Source organism: Aquila chrysaetos, chromosome 3 (genome assembly GCF_900496995.4).
Source record: "Aquila chrysaetos chrysaetos chromosome 3, bAquChr1.4, whole genome shotgun sequence".
Lineage (NCBI taxonomy): Eukaryota > Metazoa > Chordata > Aves > Accipitriformes > Accipitridae > Aquila > Aquila chrysaetos.
The window spans coordinates 17,760,354-17,780,022 of NC_044006.1; the positions used below are offsets into that span (position 1 = coordinate 17,760,354).

Consider the following 19,669-nt stretch of genomic DNA (forward strand, 5'->3'; position numbering starts at 1 on the left):
TTTCTTTGGGAAGAATAATGCAGAATAAGACAGTTACCTGTTCTGGACTTGAGGAGACAGAGAGGAAGAGGGTTAGTTAACAGATTTGTTGACAGTGTTATACAGCCAGCCATAAACTTACTGGGGACTTTTTGAAATGATAGATTAACATAAGTGCTATTGCTCCCAACAAAATACCGTCTCTTATCTTTGATTGGCTTGCTGTTCTCTGTTTGTGCGGTGTGACGTCAGTCATGGTCCAACTGTTTTCAGTGAAATTGTTTTCTGCTAACAACATGTATGCCCCATGCTTTGAAATGATACAGTTTCCCAAAGCTGAGTCCCAAAAAGTTGGCCTAAGAGATCTCTTCTCCACTAAAGACAGTCTTGATTAAATTTTAGGATGGTGAATAAGGTCCTGCACTGGAAGAAGGCAAATGCCAGTTTTTAAAATGGACAGGCTGGGTGCTTGGGAGAACTGAGCACTCTTGACAGCTGATGTTCCTCCTATCTATCCAAAACAGTAATAAAAAAAGGCTGGTACAAGATGCTCTTACAAGAAGAAAAGCTCATACTAATGAGCAATCAAAGTGGTTTTGTGCTGAGTAGGCATAGTAAAACCAACAAGGTGTTTAATTTAATTTTAAAAAGTAACTATACAGGATCAGTAAGGCACATCATAGCTGACTGAGAGATTTTAAGTAAAGATAGGAATGAGGAGAGTATTTCTGGGAGGTGTTCTGTGAGGATTATTTCTGTTGAACATTTTTCTAAATGATCTGGAAACAAGAATTGCAGTTGACACGTAATCAAAGGAAAATATAAAGTAGTATGAATCATTTAGTAAACTGGGTTCATTCATGCAAACCACATCCTTGTACAGATGAAGGAATGGGATCAGAGGTTGCGTTTACAGAATGGTATCTCTGGGGTGCTGGAGAAGCAAGGAGCCTGGGATTTGGGGTAGTGCTTCCAGACCAGGGATGTATAATGCAAGCAGGAAGATATTTTTATTTCAGATGTGGCATCAGCACAATGGGTGCTGGTTCCCTCAAGCTTTAGTTTAAAATGTCCTGTGTATATTTTTTTTCCCTAGTTGCGTACCTAACACCCTACTTCAGTTTTGGTTTAGGTGGAGGAGGCAGATAAATTAGCTCGCTCTCAATAGTTTCCTAGTACCTAATAAAGGCAAATCCCATTCTTTTCTAACACCATTTTTCTTTGCCTTCCACCACACGCATGTTACAGGGGAGCGTACTGGACATGGTTACCAATGATCCCTGTCCTTTAACCTTCTGCCTACCAGTGTTTTGCTTTCCAGAGACACTTTTCCCCCTGCTACTGGTACCTAATTGCATCATGCTGCCAACTCCTCTTTGGTACCCTTGGTCACTTGGCATGTTCCTAATACTAGTCCAGGATTTTGTTCCTTCTCATCTACCCTACAGACAAATCTGCTTCTGTTAGTCTTGAGCGAATTAAATATTCTTTCCCCATGAAAATTTGGGTATGGCTGAGAAGACAGTTGGAGAACTGTGGAGGTAATCTGTGTCATCAGCATCTGTTCCAGGCTTTGCTCCAGCTGAGCTGCAGCACAGACCAGAACGCTTGAGGTGCCAGGACACATGCTGGTCTGCAGCAGCTGTGTAGGGCATCAGGACTTCCTCTCCAGTGCGTCTTCATGGAGTCAGTACAGACACAGTCTAGAGGCCTACTGAGGATTATGTAGTTTGGTCCTGGTTTTTTTGCTGGTCCACGCAGTCAATGTCACAAGTCTCTCCACCACACTATTTCAGCAACAAAAAGCAACGTGGTGACTCGTTGCATTGCACAAAAGCTGTAAAGTCTTAGTTGTCTTCTGACCTGGGATACTCCAGCACTGCCCTTTTGTTATCCTACATCTTTTCCCTGCTGCAGGGTGGCCAGTGCAGCCTGGGAAGTGCTGCAGTGTGACAGAGTGAGGCCCTGAGCTGCAGGTGCTCCTGCTGCTCCTCATGTACTTTGGGCAAGCAGCTCTCCAGGGGGTCTGGCAGGCCTGGCTGTGGATACTTCTGGTGACTTCAACCGCCTGCTTCTCTTGGCTGTGTCGAGGGGTATATGCTGACAGCTAACCCTGCCTAGTGTTACTAATGCTGTTGTCCCACAAATGGGGTTTGTTTACCTGGTGTGCAAGCCACTAACACAGAGTCGAGGTATTTTCAAATTAATTTCATTGATGCGCATGAATGGGTGCCTGTCTTAAGACAGCACACCTTTGTCTCAAAAATTCCCACAATTGGTTCTTCTTTGCCTTTCATGTAAATTAGTGTGCAAACTCTGTCGTCTTCCTTCATTGTCGTCTTTTGAGTAGGTGGTATCATTTGAGTAGGTGGTCAATGAGTCAGTGGTCATGATCTCCCCCTGTAGGAATTACCTTTTACTTGCTTAGCTCTTCAAGGTTTATTGACCAGACCACAATCCATTACCTTTTCTGACAAACATAAAGACCCATTGTCTAATAGTTGGTTCCTAAACCCTAAATCATGTCTAGTTATTGTTTCCCTATTTTAAATATTAACCAATGGGAGCTGTACACAGGACTTTAGTAGTTCCCTGGTTATTTCAATTGTATTGTACATATTAATCAATAACAATGCTATAAAAAGACAAATTACTGGATACTACCTATGGCAATCAAGGAGTGATGTGTAAGCAGATGGCACACCTAGCAAGACAGAAAGGAGGTGTTAGCTTGACAGGACTGATAAATTTTCAGGGCAGCCATTATCATAAATACCAAATAGAGTACAAAATCTGTAAAACAAGGGATAATAGGGAGAAGATAAAAAAGTGTCGGCTGTTTATTGGGAGGGGGTGAGAGTTGTAAAGGAGAATTTGGAAGTAGAAAGAGGGGATATACAGGGAAACAAATAATGGAGTGGGGGTTACTGTGGTGCTGAGCAGCCCCAGGCCTGTTCCCATTGCCTCAGGACAACACACCCATTTGCACAGTTTGGCCCTAGTTTCTGCTAAGTGGTGAAAACCAACTAAGTTAACTGAACCATTGAACTCCCAAATTAGCTGGAAAAGTGTATGCAACGTAAGGCAATGATTTATTTATTTCTTGCAGCAGACTATGCAGGGTTTTTTTCATTGAAAATGGATGTTGCTGCAGTACCTGTGTCTGCTGAAGTGCAGCGACAGCATCTCCTGTGGGGTGTCTAGCTGTTCTTCAGCTCCCGACACTGTCTAGTTATTTGTATTGCACCTGTATTTAAGTCAAGCAAAGGACAAATATAGCATAGGGCAGTTACACTCAAAAGGGCATCGACCCAGGGTAATCTGACTTTCATGTTAATTCTGCAACCTGGTCCTAAGTGAAGAAGTCAGAAACAACTACTCTTCTCAGGGTTCTTTTGTTTGCTGGAAGTTTGATGCCTCCTTTCGAGTTCCTGTTTCCCAAGCAATAAACCTCAGTTACACCATCATTAATTTCCAGAAAATGTGTCACACTACCACCGTATTACTGTTGTACCAGAGGCAATTGTACGAATGTTATCCTACGGGTCCGACGTTGCTCTTTCCAGCCTTCTAGCTCTAGTGTTAAGAAAGGAGTGTGCTGACGGGAGGCAAAGGATGCTTTCTCACGACAAAACCCACCGCACCCCGCGGCCCCTCAACCACCCCTGAGGTGAGGCGCATGCGCCGTCTGCCCCAGGCGGGCTGCAGGAGGCCCTGCGCGCGCCGGCGGGCCCCGCCCTCCTTGGGCTGCCTGGCCCATGCCCCGCCCCTCCCTGGCGGCGGGTGGCGGCGGCGCCGCATCGAGGCGGCCATTTTGTGGCGCTGCGCGGTCGGTGGCGCTGGGCTCGGCGCGGAGCGGGGCCCGGGGCAGTTCGGCTCCGTTCTAACCCTTTTTCCCGTACAGATCCCTCGGTAAGAGCGCGGCGGCGCCCGGGCGGGCAGGGCTGGGCCGGCTGCCTTGCCCCGCGCTGCGGGCCTGCGGCGTGGCGTGGCGTGGCGTGGCGTGGCGAGGCGAGGGGAGGGAGGCCGGGCGCGGCGCGGCTGGCACGCGTCCCCGCGCACAAAGGGCCGGACCGAGCGATGCCTCCCGCGCTGCGGGCCCGGGGCGCCGAGCGGGGGCCGCTTCCGTCTCGCTGCGGCTTGGCGTGCTGAGGCCGTGGGTCCCGGGCCGCGGGCCGGCCCCCGCCCGCCCGCTTGCTCGCTCCCGCCCGCCCGCCCGCCGCGCCTCCGCCTGGCGGCCCGCGGAGCTGCGCGGCCGGCGCGGGCAGGTGAGTATGTGCGGGCCGAGCGCAGGCGCCGAGGGCCCGGCCAGCGGGGGCGGCCGAGTGACCTTGCGGCGGCGCCGGAGCCCGAGGCGGGGCCGGGGCGCGGGGGCTCTGCAGGCGGCGGCCGGGGCTGGGCGGGCGTGGGCGGCGTCTGAGGCGGTCGGGGGGTCGCGCGGGCCGGGAGCGGCGCCTCGCGGGTCTCGCGCTGTGGGGGAGCGGCGGGGCCGCGGGAGTTGCGCGCCCGGCGCGCGCGGTCCCGTTGTCGGCGCCTCGCCCCTTCGGCGCGCGGGGCCGGTCCCGGCGGGGCTCGTCCGGGGGGCGCTCGGCGGGGCGCCGGCCGCTGCTCCTCGCCCGGCCCCGCAGGACGAAGCGAGGCAGGCGCTCCGGACTTTGAGGGGAAGAAGGTCTCTGGTGCCTGCGGCGCTGCCGCCGCTTGCCGGGGTTACCCTCTAAACATCAGCTACGTTGCCGTGCAGTAACGTAACGCTCTTCACTAATAAAAATTAACTCTGTAAAAAAAAAAACCACCAAAAACAACAACAACAAAAAAACCCCGAAAAAAACCCCGAAGCAACACCAAAAAAACCCCCAAACAAACTAGTGTTGAAGTGGGTCCTGGAAGCACTCTGGGAGTCTGTGTGAGCTTTCTTTCGAAAAAACTCTTGGCTCTTGTTTTACTCACTCTTAAACTTGTCCATTCTTCTTAGTGATTTTTCTTACCCACCTCGATCTGCTGGGGTTAGGCAGAAAAAATCAGCAGGTTGTTTCCTTGGTGGACTTCTCTTAAGGTTGTTTCATCGGCTGTTTTGTGTCCAGTGGATAGTGGTTCTTTCTGTATAGCTGATAGGGTGTTGTGGAGAGTCTCTCCCATGAAGTCCCAGAGGTGTGGTTTCAGTGTTGTGTGGGAGTACCTGTGCTCTAGCCAGTGTTTGCCTAGTTGATGTGCTGTTGCGCATGGGGTTGATTGGAAAGGATGCCTTTACCTACAAGAGTGATGGGTGGTTTTCTTAAAAGTTGAGAGAATTTGTTGGCAAACAAAAGTAGATGGTGTTTGGTGGAAAGGTGAAACATAGAAGAGTGGAGTTTTGCACCTTTTCTGAAGAATGCTGCTTGGTTTTGTTTATGTTGTTTCACGTTGTAGCATCTTGTCTTAGTCCACTGCAAATCTTAAGCTTGTTTTCAGTGTTGTGAAGAGGAGCATATGCAACGCTGTGGTTGCTATACTGGAAATACACCAAATGATTTGGGTTTTTCTTCCAAATGGAAAGTTCCTTGTGCACGAAAAGATTTATCTGCTTCTTGAAGCAGGTGTGTTTCTACATGAAACTGTTTTTCAGGCAATTACATTCTTTTCTGCATTGTAAACTACTGTTTTGACACTGCTAGACATGAAAGTATATAGTTGAATCCTGCTAATATAGGATTGCTTGTTTCTCTTAAGGGTCTAATAAAATAAAAGGTGGTCTTCTCCTAAATGCATTTGCCATTTTAATATAAGTCTGAAGAGCGTAGTTGTATCTTTCTCACTTCTAAGTCTGCTGTTAATGTCCTGGAAAATCTGTGAATTACCTGTTTGTTTTAATTCCCCATTAGGAAGTTTGTGGGTGGTTTGGTAGTACTTCTTTCTCTAAGTTCACTTTGGTAATCATGCTTATAACTGAAAATGGCTTGTTTGGGTTGTGTGAGGAGGCGGCAGTTATCTGTTCTTAGTCTGATTCATTCCTGGATAGTTTTCCAAAGAATCACAATTTCAGAATGAAATGGTCTACTAAGCAATGAAGGAGCAAGGGTCTTCTGTCCCTTCTTTAAATACAAAATACATATGTTGCCACTTAAAATGTTTGGCTCTTTCGTTGAGTTGTAATCCCAGGGAGACAATTTTTATACAGGGATGAAAAAAATGGGTATTGATCAGTATTTGGATAATGAAATGACAGAGTACAACTGAAAATACAGTGTCTCGGTGGGGAGTTCTTGCTGTGTGCTCTGTAGAGGTGATTGCCTAGAGGTGGCTGTGAAATGTCACTTAGTTTCACTAGTTTGTGTGACTCCTGAAGAATTCTTCACATGCAGCAATAGGGAGGTTTTCAGAGGTGCAGCTTATGTTGCTCTGTCCAAGTAAGATGTGCAGTTGAAGGAAGGAATATCATTATTGATGGAGTAAGGGTTTGTTAAAATTCAGGGTTTTCAAGTATTTAATTCTCTTTCTTTGCTTTTGAAAGAGTGACTTGTTCATCTATTGGTGATGAGAAAATTTGAAAGTTTCTTTGAATGTTTTCTGGTTCTTTTTATATTCTTTGTGGAAGGCATACTCATGTCTTGAAACCATACAAAAACTGCAATGCAATTGCCAACAGGTCATACAGGGATAAGGTATTAGAAAATGCACTCTTGTGGTTGTTGTAATGTCGCAGTGCCTTGTGGTGGTCGCAGGTTTGAACTTTCTATATATACAGTTCTTTGTGGACTGTTACTGCTGTTGTGTTGCCTGCATTGATTTTTGCCTCCATTTATTCTTTATTGCAGTCTAAAAGTTGGTTTTAATTGGTTGCCCACAGGATTGGCTTGGCTTCTGCTACTTGTTAAGAAAAAAACATCTGTCTTTGCAGGTAAGAGCCTTTGAATTGAAGACTTCTTTATATGCATATTGAGTATATCTTAAGAAATATTTGAAGCTTTTGGAATCTGTGAATTGGTGTCAAAACACTTGGGTCAAATAACGTATCGCTAGTCTCTTTACTTTGACTCCCACTGGTGATGGTGGTTCTGACAATGTTGTTCTTGTAAACAGAATTTTCTGCCAAACTAATGTTTTGTTGTTTCATCAGCATGTGGTAGTCTGGAACACTCTCCCAGTTATTTTGCACTGTTGGAAAATGTAGCTACTTTGCTGCAGGCCACAGGTCTGCATGTTTCTAACTATCAGAGTTTAGAAGTGTACAGCAATTTGTTCTAATTAGTTTTGCAGCATTTAAAGGGATCACATAGTTTCAAATTAGCTCAGAGATGACTATCTTGATCTAACAGGTTGATTTTAGCCTTTGAAGAAAAAAAGCAAAACTGTAGTCTGCAGTTTTAGCTTTTGCTAGATAGCTTGGATACTTAAAATTCTTCCTACAATATCAATGTTATTCCAGTTCTTAGTCTTCATCCAATAATTGCCAAATACGTTGTATTTGTGTTTGTACCGCGTGGGTATTGTACTTTCATATTCCCCAGGGACTAGGTTGAATCTTCTGAGCTTCTCTTAATTTGAAAAATGTGTACATCTTAAAAGGCTAGCCTGGTGTTTCTATCAATTTATGCATATGACCCAAATTCTTATTTTACTGACTAGTACATAGATGGAAGAACTAATATTGTCATCTTGTATACCTTTTTCCAGAGTAACATCAACATTTTTAGAGACCTTACTGTCAAGACATAAACATGCTGTTAAGGCTCATCAAATGAGTTGATCAGATTGATTGTTGGCAGCCGTTTACTCTCCATTTTTTATCTCAGCTTGTTAATGGGGATGGATTGTCCATAGTACAACTCTAGGATTTTGTGCTTCCAGTCTCTCCAAAAATATACCAAACATACAACATGACAGCAAAAACCACTTTTGCCTTGAAGTACCTTTTTGTACAGAGGGAAAAGCAGGCAGCCTGAGAACACCTCTAACAGCCCAACAGAAAGCCTTCAGTGCACACTTAACAGGCATGTAGCCGGTTCTGTCTGAAGTTAATGTTGCCTCTGCATGTATGTTGAACTTTACAAGTGAACAGTGAAATACTTGAGCAGGCTTTGCTTTTTCATTAGTTGGAAAATTTGAGTGAGTGGGTTATCGTCTCCTAAGTGCATTTTGGAAAAAATCAGGCTTCTGGTTGTTTACAAATGTGAAATTTGGCCCTTTTGGTCCTTGTGATTCTTCTTTAAATCACAGCAGCAGAACTAATAATTTGTTAAAACACGGAAATCCTGAAAAAACTGAAGCAGTTCTGTTTTGAGTTGACAAAATATTCTTTTGCCAAAAATATTTGATGGAGTAAAGTCCTTAAAATTCTTTTTATTCATGCCGTGCTACTGTTAGCTCTTGCTTAATAGCAAGCATTTGCTTAATGTCATGCATGGAATTAACTACGGTGAAGTCATTGCAGCTAGTTTTTCTAGCAACTATATGCCTAAGCAGCTGTTTGGGTTTTTTTGTCAATAGTGATTTAGTGGACCTAAATAGAATACTCAGTAACAAAACTTCAAGTTATCTCTTAGCATTTATAATGAAGTTCTGAATTTAGTGCAAGATTGAAACACTTGCATTATCCCAAAAGTTATGTAAATGTTCAAATGCTTGAACTCTTAAGAATTCTTTTGCGACCTTATCTGTTAATTTGTCTTCTGGGCTAGATTCATGGAATCATTAGTAAATGTAGTTATCTAGCAGGTGTCAGTTCTGATAGAGAATATATGATGTTCTAAACCAGCAGATCTGAGCAGAAAAACCTTCCCAATTTGTCTTTGTTCAACTGATGGCCAAGTCAGGTCATCATGCCTTTTGTATTAGTAAGGAAATAAAAGTAATCTTCCATTTAACACAAGGAACTTCAAATATCTTCACTCCTGATGCATAAAGATTTTTGAAACTCATTTCTTTGTATAACAGTTAATAGAGAAAATGTAAACCGCCTAGCAAGATTTGCTATTAATAGTATTTTAGTTTTCAAAGCATAGGTATAAAACCAGGGATGATTTTAACCTACTTGCTTGCCTCAGGATCATCTTATTCAAAAGCAATCCTGTAGCATAATGTAGTAAACTTCGGTTTTACAATACCCTTTAGGATGGTGTCCTTAAAGTAGGCAGAATTTTCATTTTAACTTTAGCTTCAGAGATAGCTATCAATGTTAGGAAAACTTAAAACTATAGAATCATTGAAAAATACTGCTGTTTTAAAACAGTGCAAAAAGTCTTACATGCTTTCTTAGATATGTACATAGCATAGATAGTTCTTACTTTGACCTGTTTTTTTTTTTTTTCCACATGGGCCAGTTATTTTGCTGTTGGAAAATGATTGGGCAATGAGCTTTATTCTCAAGTTAAATGTAAGTGTCACCCTAAGTGATAAATGCAAGGATGTTGCTTTTGTTACCTCGCCGTGGAGATGGGAAAGTTGCTTTTAAAAATAAATAGTCCCTGAGGCTTAGTGTATATTCCCCTTTCTGTTGCTGCCATCCCTTGGTGGAGGAGGCGTTTTCTTAGTGGTATGTACAACTAAGATTTTTTTAGACGTTCTCATGTTTGTCTTGCAAGTTCCAGTCTCTCAAGATGGTGTAGTAAGGAATTGGACATTCATTCACAGTGGCTAGAGTAGCAGAGCTGATTTTGTGCCAATGGGCTTGTCTGCTGTTTCCTTGAGGAAGAAAGGTCCTCTGCACTTCTCTGGTGTCAACTGGATGTGGACCAATGCCCTGTAGTACCCCAGTATGTTGTGTGAGTTCACTAGTGTATGGAAGGGGTTAGCTGTGGTTTATTGGGCAACAAAACAAAATACATAAGTACCCATTTGAGTAATGTGAAGTTCCATCATGCAAACAAAATAATTGCTTCTTTTTTTCCCTGTAGAAGAATTGTTACTCTTGTTTTCATTAAGTACTGAATTCAGCCTTACCTGGTGTGGTTAAATTGTTGGATGGTGGCTTTACCTGGTAGCTAAGGATGTATTCAAGGTGTGTCTACTCTAAAGTGATTGGAAGACCTTGACAGGCAAATGCAGCTGACTTAAAGATTTGACTGTATGCTGGGATACAATATTTAGCTGAATGTGAAATGTTGGGAGATAGATACTGATTATAGTTGGTCATAGCTTTGGTATACGGCCGGAAGTGTTTGGTGCGCTGCCTCTTGGTGTTGCATTGTATCATCTGGTTCATCCTTGATTTCAAATGCTTAGTTAACACCATTTGTATGTGACTAATGGGAGCCTTGGAGGACTTCCATACAGTTACTGAAATGGCTTGTACTTAGGAAGTTTCAGAGATGAAGTGGCTCAGGTGAAACAAGGTGCTACTGCTGACGGTTTAGGATGAGAGGCTGTCTTCTGAACTGGTGAATTTTGCTAGCATTAATATGATGCTTCCAGTCTTTACTGAAGGTTTGTCAAGAATAAGTGAGAATTACCTAGTTTCCTGTTCATCTTGAACTTCTGGTATGACCTCAGGCTCCTCTGTAGTGTGCGTACAAGGTAACTGTCAAGATCGAGCTGTTCAAAATTGATCTTAAGCTTCCACTAACCTCAGCTGCAGAGGTAAAAGTCACTTACTTGGGCCTGAGACAGAAGGTGTAATATTAGACAGAACATCTGCAACTATTAAAAAATTATACCTTGTTTTTGAAAGTTGTAAAGGCCAAATATCTAGCTAGGATATGCAAAATGTCTTGGGCTTGTTTATAACAGTTGGTTAGCTTCATGGTTGGCTCAACCTCTTGCCTTTGCTAGGAGAAAAATATAAGTATAATCTAGATGGTCTCTGTTAGGATGTCGTGTGAGTCTCACTGTTGCTAGTTGTCCATAATGGGTTTTTGTTCATAACCAACCAACTGTTACGTTCCTAGTTGTTGTCACCTGGCAGGAGATGAAATTCCCACCCCCCCCCCCCCCCCCCAAATGAAAGAGAACTGTTTATTTCCCTAGGTGTGCAGAATTTTTCGCAGTCACTTTGCCAGGTACAGTGGATACCATATCAGTGTATGGTAAATTAATTTTGTTTGCTTGGCTAAAATACTCATTTTGCTTATGTTCCATTAAATATTCAACTACTGATATAATAGTTCTGATTTTTGCTGTTTCTTAGGTTTTGGGTTTTTTTTACTGACACGTGGGTCTTAGTTTAACAGTTATTTTGGAATTTCTAGTGCAAAATGTATACTGATTGTGTTGGTAAATGTTTTAATACTTCACTCTGTATGAAGTAAACAAACATGAATAAGGAACTTGGAATATAAACATGCTTAATCTTTGCAAGATGTTGTTAGGTGTATGTAAACAAATATAGTAGATGGTGTCTGTAGGTAATTGCATGGTGTCATAAACAGTAGTCTGACATAGCCGTTGCCTTTTCTCATCTGCAGGTGTGTGTTGTTTCAGCGCAGCATGGCTGTGGTCATCCGCTTGCAAGGTCTCCCGATTGTGGCGGGGACCATGGACATTCGCCACTTCTTCTCTGGATTGACCATTCCTGATGGGGGCGTGCATATTGTAGGGGGTGAACTGGGTGAGGCTTTCATCGTTTTTGCCACTGATGAAGATGCAAGGCTTGGTATGATGCGCACAGGTGGTACAATTAAAGGGTCAAAAGTAACGTTATTGCTGAGCAGTAAAACTGAAATGCAGAACATGATAGAACTGAGTCGTAGGCGTTTTGAAACTGCCAATCTAGATATGCCACCAGCAAATGCTAGCAGGTCGGGACCACCACCTAGTTCTGGAATGAGTGGAAGGGTTAACTTACCTACTACTGTACCTAACTTTAATAATCCTTCTCCTAGTGTAGTAACTGCTTCTACTACTACTGTGCATGAAAGCAATAAAAACATATCCACATTTTCTACTGCCAGTATGGGGACTGCACCTCCAAATCTTGGGAGTACCTTTGGTAGCCCAACATTTAGCTCAACTATACCTAGCACAGCATCCCCCATGAACACAGTACCTCCTCCACCAATCCCTCCTATCCCAGCTATGCCATCTTTGCCACCAATGCCTTCTATTCCCCCGATACCTGTTCCACCTCCTGTACCCACACTGCCTCCTGTTCCTCCGGTTCCTCCGATACCCCCTGTGCCCCCCGTACCTCCAATGACACCTATGCCTCCCATATCAGGAATGCCTCCTATGAATCCTCCACCCGTAGCACCTTTACCCGCTGGAATGAATGGGTCTGGAGCAGCAGTGAATATGAACAGCGGCTTGAATCCATTGTTTATTGGTCCCATGAATCCTGTAAATCCTATCCAGATGAATTCTCAAAGTAGTGTCAAGCCAATTCCAATCAATCCAGATGATTTGTATGTCAGCGTTCATGGAATGCCCTTTTCTGCAACAGAATCTGATGTGAAAGACTTTTTCCTTGGGCTCCGTGTGGATGCAGTCCATATGCTGAAGGATCATGTAGGTCGAAATAATGGAAATGGACTAGTTAAGTTTTTTTCTCCTCAAGATACATTTGAAGCACTGAAGCGAAACAGAATGCTGATGATTCAGCGCTATGTTGAAGTTAGTCCTGCAACAGAGAGACAGTGGGTGGCTGCTGGAGGCCACATAACTTTCAAGCAAACCATGGGTCCCTCTGGGCAGTCACACCCTCCTCCTCCCCAGGCTCATTCTAGGTCCAAATCTCCCAGCGGACAGAAAAGGTCACGGTCGAGATCTCCCCATGAGCAGGGTTTCTGTGTTTATTTGAAAGGTCTTCCCTTTGAATCGGAGAACAAGCATGTGATAGATTTTTTTAAAAAGCTGGATATAGTTGAAGACAGCATTTATATAGCTTATGGACCTAATGGGAAGGCAATTGGAGAAGGTTTTGTCGAGTTCAGGAATGAAGCTGATTATAAAGCAGCTTTGTGTCATCATAAGCAGTATATAGGGAATCGCTTTATACAAGTTCATCCAATTACTAAAAAAGCAATGTTAGAAAAGATAGATATGATTCGTAAAAGATTGCAGAACTTCAGTTATGACCAGAGAGAAATCCTCATGAATGCTGAGGGAGAACCAGGCTCACCAAAATTGTGTGCACATATATCTAATATTCCATACAATATAACAAAAATGGAAATCCTTCAGTTTCTAGAGGGACTGGCAGTAGAAGAAAACTCTGTACAAATTCTTGTTGATAATAATGGGCAAGGTTTAGGACAAGCACTGGTTCAGTTTAAAGCTGAAGATGATGCTCGTAAGGCAGAGCGTTTGCACCGTAAAAAACTGAATGGAAGAGATGTTGTTTTGCGTTTGATAACTGTAGAAGAAATGAGAGATATTGAGAGAAGCCCACCATCTCAAGGGAAAAAGATACTGAAAATACCGATACAAGGAAATGCAACTGTGCCAGGAGCACAGGGTGCTGGTGGGGATGATCATGCCTTCTTGGGGGGAAATTCTAAAGATGCAAACAGTGGTCCTCCGTTTAATTTCCCTGGTAACTTTAGCGGGTCTGGCACATTCGGTCCCCCTCTACCACCACCTGGAATAGGTGGCTTTCCTGATTCTAGACCAGGAATACCTACAGTTGCAACTAGCGGTTTACCTGGTGCAGGTATTGAGGTCCCAGGTTTTGCAGGTGGTCCTGGTAATTTGAGTGGGCCGGCAGGTTTTGCAGGGGGTCCTCAGACTTTTGGTAATGGTCCTGGCAATTTAAGTGGACCCCCTGCCTTTGCTGCTGGTCCTCCAGGAATTGCTAGTGGTCTTGGACATTTAAGTGGACCTCCAGGGTTTGGACCTGGACCAGGAAATATACATATTAGTGGACCCCCAGGTTTTGGAACAGGGTCTGGGAAGCCAGGACCAACTGTCATTAAAGTACAAAATATGCCCTTTACTGTTTCGGTGGATGAAATTTTGGATTTCTTTTATGGTTACCAAGTGATCCCTGGTTCAGTGTGCTTAAAATACAATGAAAAAGGCATGCCCACTGGAGAAGCAATGGTTGCATTCGAGTCTCGTGATGAAGCTATGGCAGCTGTTGTCGATTTAAATGACAGGCCTATAGGCTCCAGAAAAGTAAAACTTGTTTTAGGGTAGCTGTTAATATGAAGTAGTTGTAGAATAGATATTCATAGTGCTGTGATAAGTGCATCCGGATTGGTTTTTATAGTATTTCCAGGATAGAACCTGTGGATTGTTTAAATTGTAAAACAGATTGGTTTTGGTAAGAGAGCACTGGGTTAGCCATTACATGAGAAACACTGCGAAGATAGATGTGCAGTGGATTTTCCCATACAAATATGTGGAAAAGCTAGACAGATTCTTATTCATCATAGAAGTTCGGTAAACTATACTGAATGCAGTGCTTATCAAGGAATCTAGATTGGTTTTACGTAGTTTTGGATAAGGGAAATAGATGAATTCAGTGAAGCTCTTCAGTGGGTGCTCTTGCAAGCCATTGTAAAATAGATAGCTATTTCTAGATTTGGTTAAAAGCTGGCTGAATTTGCTTTGTTTACAGGTCAAAGCTTTGTTTAAAGTCCTGATTTTACTCTGCAACTGAACGAATTCTCAGTGTACACAGATTAATTGTTTTGTGTATGTATCTTTATTTTTTCCAAGATTCTCACTGTATGAACAGTTGAATTATGCCCATTGCTGATGTGTCTACCAAACTAATTCCTATAAGTATGAGCAGAATCGTTCTGTAAAATTCAAGCTGTTCTTTGTGGAATAACCTTTAGTTATTTATATATTGCAATTATTACTGTGCAGAATAAGACTTTTGCCACAAGTATAGCTAACCTCAAACATTATCATACGAGTTTTACAGTACACTTATGAAACATTTGCAGTGAAGTAACAACTTGAAAATGCGCTTTATTGTTTAAGTAGCTTGATTTGTTAGGATTACATGAATCAGTTGGGATAGGATCTTTGACACTTGTTGGATATTGATGTTGTATTTCTCATGTGTCTCTTGAACTCCTTGCATAGAGTCTCTGCTAAGAGAACCAAAGTGGTGATTATTAGTAGAAGATTGGAGTCCAGCTAAAGTTTTACATTAGTTTACATATGAAAGAAACTTTTCTCTTCAGCAACTCTGTCATGAATTACTGCTATGGGTGAATTCAGAGATAAAATTTATTTTTCTCCAAAACTTGAAAATACTGAGTTTACTATATATTTTTACAATAAAGTTGTGCTGTTGTATTCAAAGTCTGTAAAGAGTTGCCGTTTTCTTTGCTGTGCAGTAAAACTTGCCATGGAAAAACAGAGAATTGGAAAGGAAGTAGTTTCACAAGTGAAAAGTAGAAATTTTTTTGTTCATCCTTGCTTGGTTTATGATAAATTTTAAGACTTGGGCATTGCCTGAAAAATTCTGCTATTCCCTGCAAATCATTGTACTTAAACATAGTAAACTTTAAAACCATTTTGTTTTTTGGACAAAGAAAAACAGTGCCTTTTGGTGTTGCATATCATGGAACACTGAAGTGTATAGTCAGGCAAAATTGAGAGGTGCAAGTGGCAACAGTTTTATTCATGTGGTGTGTAGGAGAGATTTGAAAACCTGTGCAGTGCTGCATCCTGAGAGGATTTCACAGTACAGGAATATGTGGAAGGATTGTATAAAGGTGTACTTCAATAAAGAGGCGGTCGCATTACACAGATGCTTCTGTAATTCATTAGCATAATTTTGTTTTGACAGATTACTAGGTGGTCCCAACTTTGGAAAAGTCATGTGATTTGTATATACTGTTTAAAATTAAGCCTCCTGTTAATAAAACTGTCTGTCTCTGAAGCTTCATGTTATGCGTTTCAACAGTCTTTGGGAGTAATGTTTCAACAGCAGATCTTTTGTTTCTTTCTTTTTTTTTTTTTTTCCTTTGAAAGTCTGAAAGTACTCTTGCTGATGTCAGAAGGATGTGTGATTAGGAGTCAAGCCTTTCAGTTTATTTTTAAAATTTTGCTCTTTGTTTTTTAAACAACTTTTATTAAAGTTTCATACTATATTGGAGTTATTTGGGTGCTCGTTTCTTCATGTTTCATATTAGAATAAAATTACTGAAAAGGAAAACTTGGCTTCATTGTTCACAGAATTGATTTAAGATATTAGTATGTGTTGACTTGTGGAAACTCTTGATAACTTTTTTCAAGCTCAAATGAATCACAACAACGCTTGCCTTGTTGTGAAATGTAATTAAACTACAGGGGTCTGGAATTAGCTACACAGTTCTGTGTTACTGTCTTGATTTCATGTCTCGATCCTCTTAGTAATGGATACAGGGTTATTAGTGTTTGTGTTAGACACAGCATATGCTGCAAAACATGCTTGTGTGCCTGTTCCTTTGGACTTTCTAAAAGTGCAGGTTTGTTTTGGAAATCTTTTGTTTTCTGATTCTTGATTTTCTGTATGGTCTAAAGATGTTTAAATGCTTCTCTGAAAAAAAGTGCAAACCAATACAAAAAGCCGTTGGTGTTGGGAACATTGACATGGATGGAATGCTTAAGCGGAGGATTTGGGGTGGGGAAGGGGCTCTTGCCAAGCAGTTGATGCTCCATATCTTTTAGCGTAAATTAGTAGTAAATTAGTAAATATCCCCTCTTCCTTGAGAGTAGGCCCTTGGTAAAAATAGGAAGTCATAGCGTATTTAGAATTTCTGTATGTGCTATAAACAATACAGCTGCTGTCCCAAATAGTTACAGTTGGTCTTTTAAAGCATGTATAGAGAGAAGTTCATTATCACGTGTCACTCGTGAATGTAAGAAGTTTTCTATAACAACTTGCTTTCATGTTAGAAGCAGCCTTAAACTGCATGTCATGCTAATTTATGAGGGATACCCTTATATTAACAGACTACATGGCTAGATTTGATAAAATTGCTTACTTTGCACATGTTTATATTCATGAATAGCCTTGAAAATAAGGGGTAGGACCTCTGAGGTCCCGTCTCCAATGTGGAAGGTATGTAACTGCCCTTGCATATACACTTAAAGGCTGGCTGCTGACGAGGTAGCAACAGAAAGAATCAGCTAATGGACACTGCTCAAATTTGCAGTTGTTTTGGCCTTGAAGCTTGGAGTGTCAGGAACCGATATCCTGCTTAGCCTCGTTGGAACAATGCAGTCAGTGACACAGATGTCCCAATTTCTTCTTCAAGTTATGGAAAGAAGGTATTTGTGTTTATGTAACTAGCTAAGTTGGTGTTTTTAGCAGTTCCTTCAGTGTTAGTGTCTAAGTACTACTTCTAAAACCAGTAAGTGGTAAAGCGTTACATTCACAATGTGATTTCTGTTAAACATACATATTTTTGTTGTCCTATTCGTAAGAGAAAGTATGAATATAATAAATTATTCAATGATGAACTTGTGACCTGCATGGAAGAACTGTAATGGTTAGACGAAAGCGTGACTTTAAAGTTACCAGATTTTCAAGCAGTTGCAGTCGGATTTTGTTTTTAACACAAGTCAATTTTGTAATATCACAGACAACATTAAAGCCATTTCTTTAATGATGAATTGTTGCCACATTATAAATGTAGATTTATGAGAGGTTTGAGGCCTTGTAAGTTTAAAGAAAAATGAAGGATACTTTTTTTTTATTCTAAGTAGTGTTCCTTTCATAGCATTTTAATGTTTTCCTTGAATGTCTGTGCTCTGAATTTGTTGTGAGTGGACAGGAAGATCAATGCAAAACTGAAGACTATAGTCGTGCGCCAGTTGACATTGAAGGTCTGCCTTCTAAAGAACGTATGTGCTGGTCAGTTCTGCTAAATTGTTCAGGCTGTTACCTATACTGTGTGAAATTAGCAGCTTGTTTTGCTGAGGGTATTTGGGTGCACTAAAGACTGCAGACTCTAGAAAAAAAATTTTTTTTCCACTTACGTGGGCACACCAGTGATGCATTAACTGCAAATAACAATTTCAGTTTCTCTACTTTGTTCCTCCTCAGTCTTCTGCTGTGGTGGTTCCAAAGCTGCTGCTTCCCGCAGCGAATGCTGTCAGTCCTCAGCGTGTTGTTCAGCAGTGTGTACCTCTGAACCATCTTGGCCTTCTGATCTGCAAAATTGAAACTACATGTTATGGACCACTTAAAGCCTCTGGTTGGACAACGGATTACTCTTTGAGAGCAGTTGTTTTAGGATGATTATCCAGATATATGGATTAGACCCTGAATCAAAGGATTGCAATTCCTGTTTAATACAGACTCTAGTGCAAGCAAAAGACTAGTTTCTGTGTTTGGCAAGATAATTGGTTGGAAGGAAGCAGTTTTGAAACTGGACTGGTATATTAGGAAACATTTAGTTTGAGCCTAGAGACATACACAAATTAGTTCTATGTCAGTTTGCTTCTTTAGATATTGTACGGGTCTTGAAAAAAAAATACGCTAAATTCTGTTGCTTTAAGAGGTTTTTCAGAAACAGTGCCTTGGGCCTGGAAGCAGTGTTGCCAAATACATTTGCTTGTCTTTGCCCTTTTGCAGGTTTGCTGGTGCTCCTTTCTGTTCTGTGGCTGTATGTTCTTTCGTGGTTTTGGGAAAACTGAGCTAGAGTTTGTATATGGAGCGAATTACTTCCTCCTGGTGGAAGAGGAAGTGAAACTGTCTGTTAAATGCTTCCGCAGGAAGAGTAACCTCAAGGGGTTCTCCTCTTATCTGTTTTTGGTGGTGAGAACGTGATTGTAGTTGAAAGATTTGGCTTTCCCACGGAATGAAAATCTATTGGTTGGTAGTATGCATTCGACTTAAGGTTTGTGGCTGTGTACTGAACTCCGCTACTCTTTCCCTGTCTTACGATCAGGTAGGTATACTGTAGCTTGTTTTCTATACAGATGACTTTGTCAGTAATTTTCTTGGAGCTTTGTGACTACGTGGAATGTTTGGGTGTTGTTTATGCAGGGAGTGCTTCCTGCCTTCCTGACTTGGGTGCTTTTCACTCATGGGTATAAATAAATACCGTATGTAAGAAAAGCAGCCCTAAAAGTGTTCCTTTTCCATAGCTCCAGACTGAATGCGGGTGTCAGATGGTGTAGCTGTGATTCTTTTCACTCACTGGTGCTCACTTCTGTGCAGCTTCCTGTGTTACCATTCTTACGTTTTTATATATGTATTCACAGCATGGCAGCTTAGGAGAGAAGCAACCAGGAATTCTGACCTGAGTTCCTTTACTGCTTCTGCAGAGTCAAAGCTTACTCCTTTGTGGCTGTTTTTCTCTTGTATGCTCTCATGTCTGCAGCCTTAAGTTCAAATGGTCTTACCAGTTGCTTCCCAAATACCTTAAAGTAAGCTTTCACAGACAGTGAATACATTTCCTCCTAATGTGAGTCCACTTTCCACAAAATCACTTTTGTAACTCTGTATTTACTACTCTCACACCAGCTTCACTGTTTCTCCCTAACTTTTGGGAGGTCTTTTGTTATGACTTGCCAGTGAACTAGTCTGTAGTTCCTCATTCAGTTGATAGTAGGTCACAGCTATGATAACTTCAAGGGGTGGCATGGGGATTGCCTTTACAGTATATGGTTGGGGAAGTACAATTTCCCTGTAAAGTTTAAAACGGAAACTTTAGGACTTGGAAAGCTTGCACAGGGAAAACAGGAATTGATCCTGCCTAAAACTCTTGCTTGGCATAGTCTGGCTTTTTGGACTGGTTACTGCTTCTGGAAGGCTGGTGACTTTTTGAAATCTTCATATTGTAGTTACAGTATTGTTAACCAAAGAATCAGTAGGATGGTATTGCTGGCT

General features: G+C 42.0%; 2 protein-coding genes across 12 annotated transcripts in view; both read left to right on the forward strand.

Moving 5' to 3' along the window:
* The first annotated feature begins 3,789 nt into the window (after window positions 1–3,789).
* The window catches only part of CPNE1 (copine 1), a 42,334-nt gene continuing 26,454 nt past the window's right edge, over window positions 3,790–19,669 (forward strand). For 8 of the 11 annotated variants that reach the window (XR_003922541.1, XM_030007721.1, XM_041122650.1 and 5 more), the window contains exon 1: window positions 11,390–11,497. The gene's annotated coding sequence lies outside the window, so the exon portion shown is untranslated. Of the gene's footprint in view, window positions 3,892–6,770; window positions 6,854–11,389; window positions 11,498–19,669 lie in introns of those variants that run through there. The other 3 variants (XM_030007720.1, XM_030007718.1, XM_030007719.1) reach the window with 3 other exon arrangements.
* RBM12 (RNA binding motif protein 12) lies at window positions 9,306–15,943 on the forward strand. The gene is made up of 2 exons (XM_041122649.1): window positions 9,306–9,328; window positions 11,355–15,943. Coding segments are annotated over exons 1-2 (2,670 nt in total). The 5' UTR covers window positions 9,306–9,326; the 3' UTR covers window positions 14,023–15,943.